Source organism: Macrosteles quadrilineatus, unplaced genomic scaffold (genome assembly GCF_028750875.1).
Source record: "Macrosteles quadrilineatus isolate MER2022 unplaced genomic scaffold, UCM_ALF_1.0 Scaffold_23__1_contigs__length_1887923, whole genome shotgun sequence".
Taxonomy (NCBI): Eukaryota; Metazoa; Arthropoda; class Insecta; order Hemiptera; family Cicadellidae; genus Macrosteles; species Macrosteles quadrilineatus.
The window spans coordinates 1,148,558-1,163,283 of record NW_026542616.1 but is presented as its reverse complement, the minus strand read 5'-3'; the positions used below and the strand labels follow the sequence as shown (position 1 = coordinate 1,163,283).

General features: G+C 33.8%; 1 protein-coding gene across 2 annotated transcripts; it reads left to right on the top strand.

Moving 5' to 3' along the window:
* Positions 1–5,287: 5,287 nt before the first annotated feature.
* LOC129005570 (calmodulin-A-like) lies at positions 5,288–11,788 on the top strand. 2 transcript variants are annotated; one of them, XM_054434483.1, is made up of 5 exons: positions 5,288–5,346; positions 7,399–7,446; positions 8,794–8,968; positions 10,773–11,012; positions 11,493–11,788. In XM_054434483.1, the coding sequence occupies exons 1-5, from the start codon at positions 5,317–5,319 to the stop codon at positions 11,666–11,668; spliced, it is 669 nt and encodes a 222-aa protein (XP_054290458.1). In that variant the 5' UTR covers positions 5,288–5,316; the 3' UTR covers positions 11,669–11,788. The 2 variants fall into 2 exon arrangements, with proteins under 2 accessions (XP_054290458.1, XP_054290459.1); XM_054434484.1 differs by lacking the exon at positions 10,773–11,012.
* Positions 11,789–14,726: the final 2,938 nt, after the last annotated feature.

Below are 14,726 nucleotides of genomic sequence, written 5' to 3'. Positions count from 1 at the left end.
ATTATATGAAGGTTATAACGTCTGACTTTTATTTTTATTCGATTCTGCATCGAAATAACCCAAAACACATGCCAATATTTTGTCAAAAGTTAATTTTCTGTTTTTAAAACTGATATTTCTCCCCCCCCCCCCAAAAAAAAAACACCCTTCCACCTAAATTTTTTTTACGGACTCTTTAGATTCTTATTTCTTATAACAAAAGGAAAGTTTTCACCAAGTTTCATCAACGGACCAATTTTGTTTTTATTCGTGGAGTTTTTGGTAATATTTTACCTGTACTATATTTGTAATATTGTATCATGTAATGTCGTGTAATATCATGTAATATACTTTTACTATTATTATATCATTATTACCTTCGATTATATTCCACCATAATCAGTGTGCCAATAAACTGTATGCTGAATTATAAGAACTACATACTAATATTTAATGAACAGATTATTCAAGTGTTGAAGCAGCGTTTAAAATTAAAGCTCCTGAAGAGCAATTTTCCTCGTAAGTATAAAACGCCCTGCGATGACATCCACTGAAGTTGGACTTTAAAGCTTTTGCACTTTAAAGGTAAGTTCTTGGCATCCCGAGAAGAAACAACCTCTTATCTAGGTTCTTGGGTGACTAGAGGGTTGTGTCCATTTTGCGGTCGTCCATTTACCGGTCAAGGGTAAAATCGTCCATTTACCGGTCAACCCAAAAATCTGGAGGGGTGGGTCAAAAATAGTTTTCCATTTAGCGGTCACATATTTCTAAAATCCCGAGAACATGAGAGCCAGAGGTTGATGACTCAGAGCGTTAGCCAGGCCGATGACGCGTAGGTATGTTGAACACCAATGCACCAATAGTATGTGACCAAACTATGCAATAAACTTATTCAAATCATGAGTAGTACTGTAGGTATGTGTTTTTGAACATTTTTCTTAAAGAGAAATAAAATAAGTTTCAATCCTTTAAAATAATGATAAACGCACTTTGGCGTCAGAAGACGTGATGATTGTTGAACATCACACTTTTTACTCGACGTTTCTTTGGGCAAACAGATCAAATATAGTTCAATATGATATTTAAAAAAATCAAGAATTTAATTGTTGACAATAAATTGTTTTACCTTTTATGTTTGTAATTTAATTGTAACGGCTGTTGGTGTAAAAAAAGTTAGAGTGGCTTTGCATTTTTTCTTAACTTTGGCTATTTAAAATCCCTGCCTAGCACATAAATGACTTAAAACTAGTAAAAAAGGGTATTAACAAATCGAGAAAACTACGAAAAATTCAAATTTAATATGTATTTCACTGCCCGAATTAAAGGAAAATAACACATTTTATTGGTGTAGAGTACTATTCTAATAATCAGGGAACTAGTTTTTTTTTAAGATATAGCCTATAACAGAAGCATGACTATCAACAAGTGTCTCGTGTAGTTAGGAGATTAGGTGATGTAAAAATTGCTTTTAGTTGAAAATATGTCAATCTTGATGGTATGTTCCTTTGTTTATGTCATTTAGTTGATGGGAAAGTAAATAAAAGAAACGTCTTATAACACTTAAAAAATAACATCTTTTTAAAGTGTTATAAGACGTTTCTTTTATTTACTTTCCGCAAATTTAATAACACGTACAATGCTGATCAAGAAGTTATTTAGTTGATAACACGTAGCATGAAAACATCTTAAACATTGCTTACCATAAAGTATAGTTTTTAAATATACACAGGTAAATATAATAATCATTTTAAATATAATAATTAATGTTAAATTTACCAAAGTACGAGTACATATAAACTTGCAACTTCCTATAATCAATGGCTGAATTTGTTGTTAGCCAAAACGCGTTCTAAATTTGAATTGCTTATTGTATATCATACATTTTATAAGAGTGTGGAAATTTAATTTTTCTTAAATGAAGGCGATAAAATAAAAGATGCAAGCTGTAAAATTCGACAACTCTTAACTTTTAGACTACAAGGAGCAAACTAAAGAAAAAAGCGTAATTTAGTGGAAGAAAATAAATGTTGTAATGATGAAATTCCAATAAGATGCTTGGTGTCTTTGCAAGTATCGAAATTTCAGTAATTAAGGAAAGTTTCGTAACATTCTGCTTTCCTTTCGCTTCTAATAGTTCTTGAAGATTAATAATTAGAAATCCAGTAGATTTATTGTTTTCCGCATCGTGTGAACGATTACGGATTTCTAAACAATCTGATCGATTGATTGTGTTAATGAGATTATTCCATTGTAATAATTGTATTCACAACTTTTACTTAAAACGTTTTTTTTATAATAATGGTTATCCGTTTAGCAATGCAAAGTGATTATCATCTATTTACTTATTATAAGTTGGGGGAAACGTCTATCGAATTGTGAATAGATTTAGCGAAGTGCTAAACATTTGAGGAATGTCAAACTTAGTAAAGGAAGTATAAAAATAGACAAAAATCAGTGTTACATTAATTGGTCATTAACCTAATGAGTAGTGAAGGCTTTGTGAATTATAAACACAAACCAACAATGGATCACTTCTAAAAACCACCTATTGTATGCGATCATTAAAGTTGTTTTCACTCTCAATCTATCTTTTTAGGAATCAATTAAAACTATTTAGAATCGTTTTATTTCATACATTTTATAAACATATTGAGGTATGTGAACCATGGAACAGTTTGTTGAAATAGAGGATAACAGCCAAATAATTAATGAAACCACAGAACATCGAGTGTTACCATTACCATTGTATTTCATGTATAGGAACACCTTGCAATATCTAAATTATAAAACTGTAATTAAATCTAAGGATGGTGTCTGAGATTTTAATGTGGGTTTTGTAATTCAATAAGTGTGCTTTTAAAACATACCACAAAGATCTTATCTTAAATAGTGTTCTTCAAGTAGGCTAAATAGAAAGTCGAACTAGCTTTAGAAAGGCGTAAAATGAATTGCCGACAAATAAAGGACAAGTGGTAGCCACTTCTCTCTTTAAAGTGTCGATTGGACACTACATTTATTTCTGGTGACTAGATTGACTGCTAGCTACATGTCAAACTTAAGTATTTTATACTGGTTTTTAAGTAAGCACTGTTCAGCAAATCGAAAATTTGCTAAAGTAAATCATTTTACATACAAGAAATAACGTTAAAACGGAATTTATAATGTTGCTGTTGTGATACGTTTGTTACTTGTAAATCATTATCTTGTATGTAATCTATAAATTAGAGCTGTAATTGATTATTAAATTAAATTGTGTTGTTGCTTATTAAGGTATAATGGTTTTCAATAATCAAAGTTAAAAAAAATTATTGTAAAATATTTTAACCTACCTGGTAAAATATAGTAATATAAAGTATTTTTAAACGTTTTAAATTAAAACCCATTATTTATATCTTCATAATATTTAAACACTTCATAAATTTTAAGACAGGATAAAAAATTACAGTTTGTTTGACAATTTCTGGGTCGGTAGTCAGATAATTGGTTTAATGAATTTTCAGACGTTGTTGACAGTTTAATTTCTTTACGAACTTTATACAAATGAATTAATGTATAATTTATGAGCAAATCTCACATTTAAAATATTTTCCTACAGTTACCTAACAATGTACATGTTCTCTCACTGATTTGAGAAAGCAAAGTGGCCAATTCGTTCATCACACTCTAATTACTTTGTCTCACTCCAGATTTGCAACGTGAAGGCACGAAATAGTGAGCGCGTAACATGCAGGCAACGTCGTATGCGCGCGAAATACGTTGGCAGAACTGGCTGTAAATCAGCTGGTCAGCTGTTGAACTGTTGTATTTGTCACTTCACATTAAATGTTGTATTAAAAGTTCACTTCTGTGTAAAAATAGGTTATGTTTCTTCACCAATTTATTTGTTTTATGGTAACTGTAGGAAAAATGTGCAACTCGAGTTCAAAGTACAATTGCCTCACTCGAGAAACCATTCCTCACTCCCCTACGCTCGTGAGTAAGGATTTCTCTCGAGTGAGTCAATTGCTCACTTTTCTCACTAGTTGCACAAATAACTATTTTCTATCAAAATGGCATATTATTGAGTTTAATTGTCTATACAGGGTCTCTAGAAAATATATTTCCACTTCTTGGTGGAATTGTTAGATTTTTACAGAGCTGGAATATATAAAAAATCTGGTATTTGGTATGGTAAGAAGAACACTTTTTACGTGTTTCTTGATAATTTATTTTTTAAATTTGATTTCAAATCTTAAAATAATACTTAATTTCATCTGTCAGTATGCAATAGAACTGTTAATGTATCAACTCTAAAAATTAGGTATCTATCTAATACTCTTGTTAACCATTAGGTTAAATATTAGGTAACTAACTATTCATTAACTTGATTTCTGCATTTTTTTTAAATCATTTGACAACTGTTGTTTGTAAAGCCTATAGGTTTGTAAATAAAGATATTTTGAAATCTAACACGATTCGATAGTTATTTTACCTACAGCCACCCGACAAAGTGGGCTTCCTTGTACAAATTATAGTACAGAAAGCCTTACTTTGGCACACAGTTTTTACTCTGGCACACACTATTAGTCCTACAATACAACACAAACCATCGTGCTTTTATCATGCACGTAATCACAGCCACCTCTAATACATGTATTAGAGGTGGCTGTGACGTAATCCGTGTACGCTTGGATATCAGGTGGCAACACTTAAAGATATTACGACTACGATCAGCTGGTTAAGCGTTTCCCATAACGTTCAATGTTTGGATTTAACCTAACCTAAAAACGCGTTGTACATTGGTTGAAAGACTAATTATTTATATAATTTATAGTAAATGTACCATAAATACCGTAGGCGAGTGCGGAAAGTTTCTCGAGTGCGGCAAAGCACAGAAAACGTACTAGTAGTACGTTTTCTGTGGGCAAAGGCAGATTGCACTTGTGTTACACATTATATTTTTCCTACAGTTTCTATAAACTATATAATTAATAGTCTTTCAAACACTGTACACCATGTTTTTAGGTTATGTTAAATCCTAACATTGAACAACATGAGAAACGCTGCACCAGCTGATTGTAGTCGTAATATCTTTAAGTGTTGCCAACGTATTTTCAGGCGTACATGAATGACGTGCACGATAAAAGTACGATGGTTTGTGTTGTTTTAAAAACTGCGCGCCAAAGGCTTTCTGTAATATAATATGTGCAAGGAAGAACACTTTGTCGGGTGACTGTTGGAAAAATATAATTTAATCAAGAGTGTGACATTTGAGCTGTTAATCCATCAATGTTGTAATTAACTATAATTTACCATATGTAGTAGAACGCCGCTGTTCCACAACATTCCAAACACATCATGCGAGTTGAGACCACGATATTCTTTACTGTAAGTACTATACGATTAATTTATTCATCATTCCAAAAGTTTGGTATATTTACTAAGTACCTGTAGTAGTAACCATCTCTATAAGTTTTCATTCTGAATAATCGATTGATAGTTGTGAGAAGCAGTAGTTTTATCTGATAAAAAATGCTTAGTATCACCAGTGGTGGTATTGGATTAAATGTATTATTTATTTAATTTAAAACACCCAGTTTTTAAACATTAGGTCAAATCACATTTTTTTGTCTAGTGATAGCCGATACCTCCTCTAAGGGTGGTTGCCGATCTTCCCGGCGACTATGACGCCTTCTTTGGATCCTTGTCAAGAATCTTCGCTCATATCATCAATTCATTGAACACAAACACACAACCATTTATGCAAGACATTAGACAAAATACTTGACTACAATTGTGGCCACAGGTACTCAGACTTTGAGTCCGGACATGTCAAGTTTGAGTCCGGACGTGTCAAGTTTGAGTCCAGACATGTCAAGTTTGAGTCCAGACATGTCAACCGAGAAGTACATGCATGTGGCCACAGTTGTGGTCGAGTATATCTTTTATGTCTTGTATAAATATTCGTGTGTTCAATCTTTTGACGACCTCAATATGAGCGAAGATTCTTGACAAGGATCAAAAGAAGGCGTCATGGTCGCCGGAACGATCGGCAACCACCCTTAGAGGAGGTATTAGGAATCACTAGACGAAATCAATGTAATTTAACCTAATGTAATTATTTATATTAATATGTTTTGAGTGATTCGTAACTACACAAAAATGAAACCCAGTTTTTAGTAGCAAACCTCACAGAGGGATAATGTTGTTTAGATAGGTTGTTTTAGGGAATTTTTCCCATAGGGTCAGGGTCATTTTAGGTGTTTGCTATTACCACGACTTGCCCGACCGGTCTTGGTTCACCAAGCGACCAGAGCACGACCCGACCAAGACAACGAATGTTTACCAAACTTCAGTGTCAAAATGGATGTTGAATAAGTAGTTGCTGTGGTGCAGTTGTATCGTATGTACGTTGAGCGGGAAAAAACAATACTGGGTACATCTAGCTTAACTGTCACTTTCAGATCAACAAAAGGGTAGTTTTAAAACATTAAATGTAGAACTACGGCAATATGAAGAAAGGGTTTTTAATAACACAAGAATATCGGTTAAAAGCTTTTATGTCTTACAAAAGAAGTCACTTCACAAACTACACACAAAAAACATGTACTTACAGTTTGTATGACCTGGACTACGGGAGGTTGAGTGGTGTACTGGTCGGGTCGGAGACAAGTCGGGGTAGTGTGCTTCGCTCCATTGCAATGCGTTCTATTTTTGTCTGCAACTGTCAGTGAGTCGGACCCAACCAAACTCCAAGGACATTGATCGTCCGAACAGAGTCCGACCAGTCGGCCAGTGCATGTGCGATGTCTCATTTACGCCCATTATAAAACTGGCGGATATCCGACCGGTCGGAGAGGGTGTACACCCTGGAATGATTCTGTATATTTGTTTCTTAGAGGGGTCTATAATTCCTTATTTTCACAGTGTCTATTTGTATGTAATTTATTCAATGTAACCATAGCTTCTGAACACCTTAAGAGATTGACTTAGAGTTTAATAAATAAGTGGTGACAGGTACGACACATGTATACAAACAAGTCCAAATTTCTAGTGTGTACCAATTGAAAAAAGTTGACCTTAAAAATGTGATAAAACGAGTAATTTCACTGTTTTACTTACTTAAACTAATTCCAGTGCTTTGTTAGGTCGAGTCTATTTTTTACTGTAAGAAAATTGGAATGCATATACCTTTCACAATAACACTGGCTGAAAAAAAAAACTGGATGAAGTAAAATAAAGAAAGAGAATAGACAACCTAAGTTTTGCATGACGTTTTCGAAGGTTTATAATATGCGATCAGTAATATATAAATATTTTATTTTTTTTTATGATATTTTTATGTAATTACTTGTTATGTGTGTTAAGACAGCAAAGTTTTATGCGTTCTTGTTTATGTTATTATTATGAATATTCTTAAGATGTATTCTACGGTTTTAGGTTCTACTGGGCTTAAAAACAATTGAGGCAGGACAGTTGGAACTCAAGGTATATAACAGTCTATGCTAAACATTTAAATGTTTTCTCACTTTTTAAAGCCATCTCACACTTACTGAATTATTTACATAAAGTATAGAAAATATAAGAATGTGTCAGAAGGTTTATCCTGAAATATTTGTACCTATAATTATTTGAACGGGATACTTATATTATGGATTTAACATACTCATAGATTTGCCATTCTTATGGATCAGCAGATGCCAATTTCGGTGTTAATGTTTTTAGCAAATTCAGTTATCTTAGTTATTTAAGTTATACAATTATGAATAATAGCTCCTCCTTTAGTTTTATAACCAAACAGCAAATCAAAAATCACCAAATAAGCCATAAAATAAAGAGCTAAAATCTGCAATATGAACCACCATAAAAATGAGCTTCAAATTTTACAATGGGATGAAAAGTCTTGTTTATTCTAATATGCTAATAGTACAGTGGACGACCGTCAAGTGAAAAAAAAACACATTGTCGCATACAAGAATATCAAAACAGAAACGATATGGATAATAAAAATACCCCCGCTGCAGCAAACCTGCCGACTAAGCGAATTTCCATTTGCCTGGATTGATTTTCAATTAATCTATTAAATTAAATATAATATATTAAATATATTATTAAAATAATATATTAAATATATTATTAAAATAATATGTTAAATATATTATTAAAATAATATATTATAATTAAAATATTAATTTAGGCCTACACACTTACACTTTTTTTACACATTTAGTCGCGGTCTTCCACTAACACGATACATTTCAACACTGCAATAATTACCATTCCAACCTAAAAACAGACCCCTAAAATTAATAAACATACAAATACGTAATGTTATACACCAGTTGGTACATTTAAAACAGCTTATATAAACACTGTAGCAGTAATTACATTAGAAAATGTCTGGATCTTTGACGGCCTGTGGGGCAAAGCAGGGGTAATATTTGACTTTTTTGATATTTCTTTCCCCACCGTCCTTGGACCTTAAGCTGTAAAATGAATCCTCAACAGCCATGCTACCTTTTTTCTAGCTCGAGATATTTCGTGGGGACCGATACGCTTACGGAGTTAAATATATAGATTATTTGAATTTAATAAAACGTATTTAAAATAGGTTTTGACGTTATTTAGCTGAGGCAACCTGGATGACGTATTCCTGATAGAGCTCTAAATAAGGTGACATATTTGCCGAAATAAGCGTCATTCCCCCTTATATGTGCAAGAATCCCTAGATGAAATTACGTTAAATTAACGTATTAAAGCTACTCAAAAATTAAATTATCATTCAAATAATTTGTACAAAGTATTTGGCAATAAATACATTTGTTTGTTTGTCAGCACGAAGCATTGTCTAAAGAGCAGCAAGAAGAATTTTTGTTAGCATTGGCCCTTATAGACAAGGATGATGATGGAAAAATTACAGATGCTGAGCTGAAACATGTTTTAGATAATCTTCAAATAGAAATCAACGACGATGAAGTTAGAGAAATGATTAAGGAGGCTGACACTGACGGTAAGTTTACAGTGATTGTAGAAAGAAATGCAAGGACGTTACCTTTAAATACATAGTAAAACTCACAAAACTCTACACTCATAGCCTATTAAAAAAAATGTGTCCATTTTTAAAATCCTTTATTTTATTAATAATAGCGTTGAAGCGTTAGTGTGTATGTAATATGTCGTGTACAACGCTCAAAGAGGGTTTTACCTGACGAATGTGTCTAGTAATAATTTCTAATGATATAGAAGATTGCAGTGTGATATACAAGAAACCTCCCCAAGTATCCTCAGGCTATCTTGAATTTAAAAATGGAAGCTAACTGCAATAAAACCCCGATCTCTATCTTTATATTTAACTTAGTTAGAAGCTGAATGGCGTATGAATAAGATTACAAAAGTAAACTTAAAGAACTGAACCTTTTATTGTTACAAAGTAATTAACTATTGATGCACACACCCATGTTAAGAATGGCTAACTAAAAACGTCCTGGCAGCTAAAACTCTGAATATGATATCCCCAAAAATTAATCTACTTTCACTTGCGATATTACCAATTAAATATCTGAACCGCTTAAAATTCCCTTATTAATATACAACAATTCTCCCTACAACTCTGAAACCCCCTTTAAACTGAACTTCCCCTTACATCACCCGGCAAGGAGAACCTATGCCTAAGATAACCAGTATTCACCCACACATTTCTGGACATCCTAGCCCGACCGACTGCCATCTTTCTCCATCTCAGGTGGCCTATTTATTGAACTTGACAGCTACTGAGTGCTAAGCCCTCAGTGTTTACACAAACACCTCCAGCACGCTTCCTAGCTAGCAAAAGGCTATAATAGGTCATCAACCGAGCTGCCTAGTCTTCTCTACATTACAACAGCATTGAGTGATTTATGAAGGTTTACCTGTTGAAAGTTCTCTCTGATTTTTAAGGTTTTTAAGCTTTTCTATGCAATATTGAACCTAAAACGATTGAAAAAAAGGATTCAACTTAATCCCACGTATCGGTGATATTTAGTATTCAAGATTGAAAACTGCATTGCTGTCTCATCGTATTTGGCCGTTATCAATGTTTAACCCTACTAGTGCTGACCACTTCAGTTTGTGCCAATGAGCTGTGCGTTAGCGTGGTTGTGCGTATTCGTGCGGTGCAAGTGTGTGAAAATAATTTATGACACATATATTATTAACAAATAGTTTACTCCAAAGATTCAAAAAAGAGAGCTGGAGTGTTTGCACCGGACCCGGACAGTGTAATGAATGACGTTAACGACAACGTGGCGAACAAGGTAGGCGACATGACGTATACAGATCTAACGTTCCTCTTACACCATCCGATTTTACTAGCCCTTTTGTTAGTCTGTTATTTATTCATAACGTAAATATAAATAGACTTTATTTATTATTGTATTCTTCTTTTGAAACTTACGACTCTTCCCCAGCGTGCATTACATTTCCTTTTTACAAATTTCTATAATCTTAAAGTTTTCTTCAATATATTCCAAGACGTGGTTCTTATCTTATAGGTGTTTCACATCAACCGATGTAAAAGCAATTCTTCCATACGTATACACACCCTTCCCGTATGCAGTCACTGAAAATTTTTATGAAAAGTAGACATGTTCTCAATATTTAGTTGAGTAAAAGATGACTGTGCAGTGTTTTTTGTGTCCATGAGTGGAATACTTTCCTATAATTAAAGATAGTAGCAAATTAACCGAAACGGCGTTTGCAAAATCAAAGAGTGCTTTAGTATTTCACCGAGCAGCCAAAATCAAATTGAAATATATTCATAGTATTTTTGAACACAGGGAATGGGCACCTTAGCGTGCCTGAGTTAATGAAACGTCTCTATGGAGATGCTTGGAAAGAAATCCAAGACAATGTCGACGAGGTATTTCCATTTGCTGATAAAAACGGAGACAAAAAGATTACTCTGGAGGAATTTAAAAATTTTATGAAGACTCTATTCCCAAAATTAAGCGAGGAAACAGTCCAAAAAATGCTCGAACTGGCAGACAGTAGCAATGACGGGACGATAAGCCGAGAGGGTGAGAGCTTTCAATTATTTCCAGTTTATAAGATCTTATCTCTAGGAAAATTGTTAAGCTTCCAAATAGTTAGTTTTATGAAATAAGTAACCACTAAACCTATTTTTCGTATCCAAATTTTCATTATTAACATACATTTGAGGAGTGGACCAACAAGAACTCAACGAAGTGCCCCTTCTCTTAGAACAACAGGTGGCAGTATCTACAGGTTCGATGTCGACAATTATTTACACATATCAAATTCTCTAGATTATATGTAATATTGATATTTCCTACTTGAATGAAAACTCAGCCGCATGCATCAATTTTTGGTTTTGCAATATTTCCCTACAATAAGATCTTATTGAAGAATATATTGTGGGAGAAGACACCACGCTTCATTTTTGCTTGGATAGAGGAGATCGTGTCTCTCATGGATAGTTCTGACAATGTAAGTAAATGTTTCCCTGGCGGAATTTGACATTATTGATCGTGTTTCAGAATTCTGTCATGTCCTTCTACGCTATCGTCAACCACCTGAGGATGCTGATGCTGAAGACTTCCACCAATCGGGACATATGCTTAAAAGGTTTTTTGGGTGGGTAAGAGGCATTTTCTCTCCACTGGCAAAAATAGCTCAAAAGCTAAAAAACTGTTTTGTCGCAATTGAAAAGTGACATTGTTCAGGGAAAAACTATTGATAGACGTGTTGTACTACTCGTGATTTCCACTCTGATTTTCTTGGTTATGTTCATACCGTTTTGTTCAGGTAGGAAAATAAGAATAAAATATTGTAAAACCAATTTGAGTAAGTAATTTTGTAACAGCCTTTCTAATACTTTTTCTAATTTAAAGAATTGGTAAAGCAGCTCTTTTTTACAAGGAATCTTATGTAAAAATGGTAAGTGGTTGATTCCCGTGTAAGGAAAATGTATACACTAGTGTGTGTATGAACATCCTTCGCAGATAGGCCTCTGAAAAATCAAGAAACATCTATTGGTTGTTGCCTTGGATCTGCTATTTGATATAAAATTAAAATTATGAAAAATAGGTATCAAAAGAACAATTTTACCAAATTTGACAGTATATAAACTAGTTGTTCTGCCAGTGCCTCGGCACGGGGAGATGATGCAGAGAATATAAGGTGATTCTTCACCGCCTCGTTCAATGCAAACTGATGTAATCCTATTTGGGACACATACAACTCCATCCAAACTCTATGGTTATTGTGTCACTTAACTAAGTGTCATTCGCATAGCAGTCGCGTCCACAAAATTGAGCGGAGTCATCAGGGCATTAATTATATTGCCATTGACCCTCACAATCAAGCTTCAAAATTATTTTTAACTACGATTTCAAAAAGAGAAAGAAATGTGTAGAGCAATTTTTAGGGTGATTAAAATAGTTACAAAATACTTTCTGGTGAAGAGAAACAATAATTTGTCAAAAACACTGAGATGTCATTATATGGCTTACATTATAAGGAAAAAGTGCTGTTAATCATCTGTACGTCATCATCGTCAATTGAGAGATGAAATGAAAAAAAGTTTTCTTAATTGTGAAAAATAATGTTCTCATAATATACCAAATACATTTAAACGTGGCTTACAATAAATGCAATGCCATTTCGTCAAACCCAAAGATCATAAAATAAAAACAACAGAAAGCTATATCATAAATACAAAGCTGAGGATGTAAAGCATGTAGCCGACAAACCATCCTAAGTGGGGGCCTCGTTATATTTAATGAGGTTGGTTCTTCTTCGCCACCTTGCCTTGTTTTGAGTCTTGTGAGTAAATATTACGTGAATTTGTTAGCTAATGCTAAGTAACATCATGCACTACATACCCTTAATAGCCAACTCAATGACTCAATACACGTTGAATTTGTAAATAATTATCTATTCTAGTCAGAACTACTAATATAGTAGTCATCTGGTTTTAGGAAATGTAAGCACTCGAGTATAACACTTTTGACAAACTTTTAGTTGCAGGTCAAAATTAACAGAGTAGACTTCATTGTGCTTCCTCAGCTATTAATATTATTTGATTTTTTTGAATGTTGTGTTGTTGGATAGGAAATAAAATTATTGGGGTTAATAAATTGTACTTGGCCGTTATAAATTTAATAAATTTCATTAAATTGGCCGTTTTCTTTTAATTTAATATATACAAATTTAAATGGCCGTCATTTTAAAATAAAAAAATAAAACGACTATTTTTAAAGATATATTATGCTGCCCTAGGACCGCCTTCCGCCGAATATGCGGCGGTTGCATGTGGGCGCCGAGCGCCTTCCGCCGATTATGCGGCGGTTTGGACACTTTTTTTTCAAACTCTCATAACGCAATGAAAATTATCTCGAAGTGTAATAATTTTGATACCATTGAAAAGAGGAGATTCTGAACTTTCATTTTCATATATAAACGAGCCTCGTAGCAGTAATAGATGAATACAAATGCTATTAGAATTTGAACTAAATTTAGCGCGCGAAGCATTTTTGACTCGCGATCGGCAAAATCTCGTAAAACACGAGATTTTCCAAAAAATCCTAATGTCTGTATTTCGCCCAAACAGGAATCGGTTGGTACCATTGGAAAGAGGAAGAGTTATTCTTTATTTTCGTGATAAGATCTTTGTCACACGACTTCAGAAAGTCTGAAAAATATTTTTGGAAATCAGCTGTTTTTTCATTCGGCCATTTCGCCTAAACCGCCGCTTATTCGGCGGTTTCTAAATCCAGAATAAATATAGCTCAAATGTATTTTAGCGAAACATATAGTATATCATTTTGAAGCCAAGAACTTCTTCTTCCTCTATGTAGTGCTGAGGTACTGTCTGTGACGCATTCCAAGTTATCAAATAGCGTAGAAAAATACACATTTTGCATTTCTGCTTTGTTTGTCTGCTAACCTCATTGCGCTAGATCTTTGTTCGTAGGTGTTATTTTATTTTGTATTTTATCATTGCATATTAGTGTCAAGTTGTAAACAAGTGTATTGTCATGTAGTGTGTTAGTAAATAGTAATAATTATTCATATTACTATGGGTAAATGTCATTATTTATGTCCAAAATGTGTGTTTGGAAATGTTGGCCTAGGCCTAGGAATAAAATTACTTATCCATATTACTATGAGCAAATATTATTATTTATGTATCTTAGTGCATTAGATACAACACACTACAAGTGACAAGTGAATTTTCGTGTCGTGTGTTAGTAGTATATAGTAATATTTATCCATATTAGGCAATAATGGGTAAATATCATTATATATATGTTCGAAAGTGTGTTTGAAAAATTCAGTGTTTTTCAGATCAAAATGAAGAGAAGCCACTTAGGTGACAATTCCATAAACAAAATTTTGTGTGAAAGTGATAGTGATGTGGTGACTGAGAGTTATGATGTTGGGGAAGTTGTCCCATTCGAGAGTGACAGTGATGATGATGATGACTCTAACCCTATCCCGACCCTTGATGTCACCCCCCTCTGTGCTGCTCCCCCCTTGGCAGCATCTACTCCCTTACGTGAATTACCCCAATTTGATCCTAGCTGTGCAGGGCCTTCATCAAAGAGGGGAGACATTCCCCCTCCGTTTGTTCTTCATAAAAAAGAAAAACCTACTTTGCGGGAAAAGCCAAGGCTCTACAAAGCCTTACAAACAGTTGTGAGTGAAGAAAGCGATGTAGATGCTGACGATTTCCTAGAAGACTACAGTTCTGGAAGTGATGATTTTTA